The sequence below is a fragment of the Spea bombifrons genome, chromosome 1, assembly GCF_027358695.1.
Source record: "Spea bombifrons isolate aSpeBom1 chromosome 1, aSpeBom1.2.pri, whole genome shotgun sequence".
Classification (NCBI taxonomy): domain Eukaryota; kingdom Metazoa; phylum Chordata; class Amphibia; order Anura; family Pelobatidae; genus Spea; species Spea bombifrons.
Genome location: NC_071087.1, coordinates 99,340,998 through 99,348,277, shown reverse-complemented (window position 1 = coordinate 99,348,277; position 7,280 = coordinate 99,340,998). Strand labels below are relative to the sequence as shown.

Genomic DNA, 7,280 nt, shown 5'->3' with positions numbered 1-7,280 from the left:
AGGAAGCTTGTTAAAATAGAATAATGTTCAATATTATTGATATCACTTGTATTTTCATTCCCATCCTCAAAATGGCATTCCCTATGATTAAGGGACTCTGTGAGGGAGACTGAGAATACATGTGTCTCTAAATTCGGAGCTTTATCAAATGCAAGGACGAGTCTCGGTCCTGTGAATCAAACTCTTGCGATCATTTGCTAAGAAATGAGGAGATTCATTGAGGCACATACGCTGTATTGATATGCACATCTGCACGCTTTTCTGTTGGCATTGCTGCGCGTGGTTTTATGAAGTTAGAAGGAAAACGACGACCCATTTAATAAATCTGGGGGGCAGAGTGGCATATCTGGGGGTATGTTGCATATCTGGGGGGCAGAGTGGCAAGCCTGGGGCAAATGTGCATAACTGGGAGGGCAGGTTGGCAAATAAAAGGAAATAAAAACAAAACATTTTTCTCAATCATAGTTTTTTTTTATTAAATATGAAAGAAATAGTTTACATGAGAATATTTACTGGTAAAACTTTTTTCCTATAGGGTAGCCTTATATCCAGGCTTTTCATTTTTTTCCTAAATTAATATTCAAATTTGGGGGGGGGGTCATCTAATAATTGAGCAAATACAATAGTTTTTGTTGCCACTGCACTTAGTTCACCTATTACCTCATCAAATCTAAAATTCTTGGGACAGTCAATATGTTCTTTAAATATATACTTTGCCACCTTTGCCTCCAAACAGCTTGTGAGTACCTCCCTTGCCCCCAGCTTGTGAGTGCCACCTTTGTCCGAACTAACAGCTTATCTGTGCCATCATTGCCCCTTGGCTCCCCTCCAACATACACTATGGCACACATGTAAACACACACAATTACTCATACTAACACACATGTACTCATTTTTAACACACACTCCATCCTCTCACAACACTCATGCTAACATATACTCCATCTCACACCACTTACACAAACACATCCATGGACACACACTTACACAAACACATCTGTTCTCACACACGTGTACATCCGCATCGTGGCAATAGTGCAGATGCAGCAGAATACACTAAGTGGATAACTATCATTTCAAATGTGGCCACATGACACAAATCCATCGCAATATATTTCATTTTGCCAAACAATTATACTCCAGGAACATCATGTGCTGAAGCAAATTTATTTTGGGAAACAGGTAAAAACATGTTTACAAGTCAAAGGCCTTTCTGTCACCATCAATTATATCTAACCAGGCTTAACTCTCAGTGTTTATTCAGACTCAGGTAAGAACAGACGGCTGAGTAATGCTCCAGATAATACTTGTAACTAAAAAAGAACTTAACAGCTTCCATTTGTTTTAATTGTGGTTTTCATTACAGCCGACCTATTTTAATTAACGCGATGCCCATGAGTCTGCAATCAGTTAAAGCATTAGATTTTTACTTTAGTTACTTGGATTCTTTAGTTGAAGAGGATACGTTTTATTGGACCAAGAGCAGAATTCCCCAGGAATTTTCACCAATTGCCCCCAATGTTTATAGAAATTGAACAGGTACAAATTAAATGAGAATAGAGATTTTTCTGCCTTTTTTGTGTAAACTTTAAAAAGCATTCATTTAGATTTTTCCCTATTTTTAATGGCTATTTCTGTAGTAGGTGGACCATACATAACTTTTTTTAGATCTTGGGATGCTGTCTCAAAATACTATCATTCTCTAATGCTGCATATTTATATTTTTGGGGGAATATTCACAATTTAAGTTTCTTTGAACTGGTATTATTTGACTCCACTCAGCTTGTGTATTTTATGCCGTAATTAGTATGGGTTTTTTTTGTTTGTTTGGTTTTTTTTTAAGGTGGACTGCCATTAACTTCATGAACAAATTCACTTTTCTGGCTCAACTGCATTCTCTAAACCATGGACAATGTGACTGCATGGAGTTCTGATGCCAACAGATGTTAAACTGGATGGGATTTCCTTTATATGATGTTACGGCATAAATTAATTTTACTTTTAGTGCATGTCAATTACCTTGTTACTTTGATTCATGTCTAATCGCATCTGTATGCTATCCATTCATTTTGCGCATCGATCTTCCATATATTATCATTGCCAGCCAGCTTCCATTCTTCTGGAGTGTTTCTGCGGGAATTTTTGGCCATTCATCCAATAAAGCATTTGTGAGGTCAGGCACGGATGTTGGATGAGAAGGCCTGGCTCCCAATTTCCGTCAAATTCCTCCACACCAAACTCATCCAACCATGTCTTTATGGGCCTTGCTTTGTGTACTGCGACACACTTATGCTGGAATAGAAAAGGACCTTCCCCAAACTGTTCCCACAAAGTGGAAGCATAGCATTATCCAAAATGTCTTGGTTTCCCTTAACTGGAAGTAAGGGGCCCAAACACTGAAAACAATCCCTTACCATTATCCTTTCTCCACCAAATTACAGATGGCACAATGCCGCCAGGCAATGCTCTCCTGGCATCTGCCAAACCCAGACTCTAGAGTCCAGGGGTGGCATGCCTTAAACCAGTCGCTGAAACTTGACATTACACTTGGTGATGCAAGGCTTGGGTGCAGCTGGGCAATCATGGAAACCCATTCTATGAAGCTCCCATATTGTGCCGATATTAATAGCAGTGGAAGTTTGGCACTCTTTAGCTATGGGATCAGCAAAGCGTTGGCGACTTTTACGCACCATTCAACTCTGCACTTGGCGACCGCGCTCTGTGACTTTGTGGTCTTCCACTTCGTGGCTGAGTTGCTGCTGTTCCTAAACACTTTCACTTTCCAATAATACCACTTACTGTGGAATATATAGCAGGGATGAAATTTCACAAACTGACTTACAATTACAAAGGAAGCATCCTATCACCACGCTTGAATTGACTGAGCTCTACAGACAGGAAATGTTTGTAAATGCAGACTGGAGGGTTAGGTGCTTTCTCTTATACACCTGTGGCAAATCGAGAATTAAAGAGGTGCATTTCAAATACGTTTGTCCATATAGCACCGTACATATAAAGTCTATTTTAATCTATAAACCCTAAGACTTTTAGTGAATGTAGGTGAAAACAGAGAGCTGTTTGGCAGGCATTACTGGCAGATATACTGCTTTGGATTACACAGGTTGTTTCCTGTCAGAAACACATCTCTTTTATCAACTGTAGCAATGAAATGTACTTGTGTTAATCCTTCTGACCCTCTAAGATTACATAATACTTATCCCAGTTCCTGATCCTATTAACTGCGTCATAACTAAATAACACAACACTCAAAGTTGGTAGGAGTTTTATTTATAAATATAAAACATTAATACAGTCCATCTCCTTACCAAGAGAAAGGATAACCCTCTGGTTGCCAGAGAGGGATTCCAAGCATCGTTTTGTATAACCCTCTGACAACTAAACTTTTTTTTCTTTTGGATGTATAATTATTTAACCAAACATAAGAACGTTACTAGGGAGAATTTAACATTTTAATTAAAGCTTCAATTGCTTTTGTATTCGTGTTGTCTTTAGGTTTTGAGACCAGTTCCTTGAGTCCATTTTTTACTTTGGCAGCAATCTCTTCATCTGAGCTCTCAAGAAGGCTAAAAAAAAAAAAAAAAAAAAAATACATGTATTATATTTATATATACAAACACATACATGCTAAAATAAGAAGCAATCACTCGTCAAGATGAACGCATCATTAAAAATGTAAGCTCTGCCTACTAACAAATGTTATTACTAGAAATCTTTAGGTACATTCGGTTTCCAGCCGCAGAATATGATGGCGATATATATAACTAGAGAATTTTGGTGACCCTTGGACTCCAGTTTAAGAACAAGCTTATGGATATCATCTAATGAACATTATTAAGTCAATCAATGTACATGCCAAGGTATCTATAATGCATGGTTGAGCAACCCCTCCAACGTCGTAGATGGCATATTGAGGACAGAGCAACCCAACAGCCTAAAATGCAATATGCTGTGCACAACTAATATATATAATTCCAACAAAACGCTGTCCTGAATGCATCTCCAATGAGTGACATTACTCATTTCTCATGGTTTTTTTTTTTTTTTTTTTTTTTTAAACTGGACTAGAACTTACTTCTGTTCTAACCATAATAGAGTACTGCAACCAGAATGTACATCAAAAAGCAGAATAATAAAGACAGCAAATGACTTAATAGAAGAGAAGGTGTGTGATTACCTCAACTAAACAAAAAACAATGTCCCAGCTGAGAGACTCTTAAATACCACTCAGTCTATCGCACCACCTAATAGCCATGTCTCTGCAAAGTCAATGACCTTGTAAAACTCAGCTAGCCTTATCTTAACTAGGATTACACAGAGGCGGATAGTGCATTACTGGAAGAGGGAATTAGACTCACACAACAAGACTATACAGTAGTATATACAAGACAGGTTATGTATTTGGAAAACCAGAAGGATAAGATCTACACAATACCAGTTATCACCTGGAAACAATCATTTATCATATCCCTAGAAATACACAGGAAAGCAAACCCTATTTTTATAGGCTGAGAAGAAAAAGTTTCGTTCTGAACCTGTGTAACACACGTCCAAGTTCATAGTGACCAGTGGACATAAAAAAACAAATGACTTCCTTACCAGCACAAGACAATGGCCCCCCTGTTCACTTGCGCCCAATCGCTGAGGTTTTTTATTCCTACATGTTCCACCAACGTCCTAGCAAAACAGCCTATAATTGAAGAAAATGGATTAAATTGATTTATGGAATGAAAAATTAGGAGAACCAGGTAAAACATTTAAAATCACAAGTTTCCAGGAAAAGCTGTATTCATGTCACGTCGGGCACAAAACCTCCTGAATTACTGGGTGCACTGTACTGTCTACAGCATGTCATACGACAGCATACATAAAAAAAGTTATTCCTGCAAGAGTTTTCTCTAGGGCAGAAAATATTGCTTTTATACAGCTTTTAGGAGATTCGTTATTTTTAAAGACTGAAAAAAAGAATTACCCCAAAGGGAACTTACAAATACATGTAAAGAATGGTGTGTAAGGCTACATGTAGAAGGCAGGAGACAACCCACATGAAAAATATTCTATAGAATATCGGAATACTATTCACACACACCATTTTACCCTTATTATAGTTCCTGACCACAGTAAAGCTACATTTGCACAAAAGTATATTTGGATATAACTGGACAACATTAAACTTCCCCTTGACGTAGTAGAACCTTTAATAATGTATTCCTATATGGCACTCACCTTCTTTACCATTTTCTTTCATGTCTTTGTCTTGCTTTACCAGCCACTTCAGCACCAGGTGACCCGCAGGGTGTTCCGCAATGTGAAGCTTTAATAAACCAGAGGGGCGAGGGTTAGCCCTAGTTTTTAACCGTTCCCCAGCCGCAAAACTACATACAAAATCTGAAGGACAACATTTCAGCCTATTAATGAAGATTAGCAAACAATACCAAAGTTTATATAATAAAAGGAGATTTGACAGGAGCGTTGTGATATCAACTTCCTGACTTACAGGGGCCAATACAGGGCCAACCAGAGTGATCTCCTGCTGCCGGAAGTTTGCCTGGTACTGAATATTGTATAATTAAATCAGAAACGAGAATTCTTTAGGTTGCTTAAATATTATAAATTATACAGGGCAAGCTCGGTACTGGGGGAACCTGCCACTTCTGGCCCTTCACAATAAGTAGTTCATTCTATTTACTGGGAAATCTATTTTCTATTTACTACTTTCTGACATTAGGTCTGGTCGACGTTACCTCTCCGTCCTTGCCACCAGGAACAAAGTTTTCAGCCGCCATACTAGCTATGGCAGACATGATGGGCTGTGGATCCTCAGTTGCATGCAGCAAAGCACTTGTGATCACAGCACACATTGCGTTCTGCAATACCAGGTCTCTGATGTTCTCCTCCAGGTGTTTCAGCAGAGGTTGAGAAACGGCGTCCAGCAGCTCACGCTGTCTCACTGAGCTATTCTTCTTGCTGATTAGGGAAACAGGTAAGAAAGTGGTAGAGATGTCTCCCAGCTGAGCAGCTGCACTCCAGCCGTCATATGCACATTAATGTGTCCATAAACGTGTGGCACTCAGTGTCACCAAGTACTTCAATATATTCCAGGTGGCATGTTTGTTGAGGCTGTTTGGGCCATTAGGCAGCCGCTTTAACATGAAAGCCCATGCTCAGATGTTTATATGTATTCCCTGATTAAAACAACTTCCTCAAGTTAATAAAAACAGCTTTTCTAAGGTTGTAAATACGGTTTGATTTTTCTTCAGGAAGCATTTTTTCACGAAAATGCCCTTCCAGTTATGACATGATTAAGAAAAGAAAAAAACATTTCTGTGTTTCGAAATCGGCACAAAAGTGAGTATTTAGTCAATGTTATGGCAAAAGAGCTCAAGCAAAACTGTGTGAAATATGAGATGAACACAATTATACTACAAGTCGTGCCCAACTTCATCCAACACTTTTTGTAAGGTATAATCTTTCACAATAAACTAGCCACAGGATCTCTCAATGTAAAACTAAGTCTTTGTTTTAAAAGTATACCTATTCACTTTTTAGCATTATTATTTGTTTTGTAAATATATTGAGGTCTCTGCAAAAGATTAGCAATTAATATGATATTGGCATCATAGACAATTATTTCAGCTGCGCGTATATGTTACATTATGGGGGATGAGACTTTACCCATGCAGGTATGGAACATTTATCAAGCACGTATTAAAAAAAGCCATCACTTGTAGGAAGAGTCTGCGAATACTTTTTCTTTGACTGAGCTTCCTCAAGGGAAGGGTGATAGGATTAATTTAAACACATAAATCTCTTGTATAATCTTTGGAGCACACAATCCCTGTCTAAACTTCAAAAAGGCAGTGAAGGATCAGTTGCAGGAAGAAACATTGATTTTCAGTCTGCTTATTAAACCAGCACTCAGGGGAACAAGTTAAAGGCAAACAGGACTTGCATATTCAGCGGACACAAAATTAATGAACCGGCAGGAAAGCAAACACATACATGCCACGACAAATATGGAAGAAAACTTATACATGCTAACATCAACCACACAGATGTCTACATCAGCTTCATACTGGCTTATGAAAACGTAATTAAAAGCAATTATTCCTGAACAGAAAGGATATTAAATAGTTTCCACTTCTCGCTTTATCGTATAACCATCCATTCGATATTTACCTGTGCACGTTTTCGTCACCTTGTTTGAGCACCTCGACGATCTCAGGCAGGAAATGCGCAGGACTTCTCCAGCTCAACAAATA

At 38.4% G+C, this 7,280-nt stretch overlaps 1 protein-coding gene across 2 annotated transcripts in view; it reads right to left on the bottom strand.

The window, feature by feature from the left end:
* Positions 1–3,266: 3,266 nt before the first annotated feature.
* PUM3 (pumilio RNA binding family member 3) overlaps positions 3,267–7,280 on the bottom strand; it is a 17,835-nt gene continuing 13,821 nt past the window's right edge. For both annotated transcript variants that reach the window (XM_053466212.1, XM_053466220.1), the window contains exons 14-18: positions 7,198–7,280; positions 5,763–5,985; positions 5,245–5,332; positions 4,618–4,708; positions 3,267–3,584 (exon numbers count right to left, since the gene is read on the bottom strand). The exon at positions 7,198–7,280 is cut by the window's right edge and continues 60 nt beyond it. In XM_053466212.1, coding sequence (XP_053322187.1) covers positions 3,452–3,584; positions 4,618–4,708; positions 5,245–5,332; positions 5,763–5,985; positions 7,198–7,280 — 618 coding nt within the window. In that variant the 3' untranslated portion in view covers positions 3,267–3,451. The remainder of the gene's footprint in view (positions 3,585–4,617; positions 4,709–5,244; positions 5,333–5,762; positions 5,986–7,197) is intronic.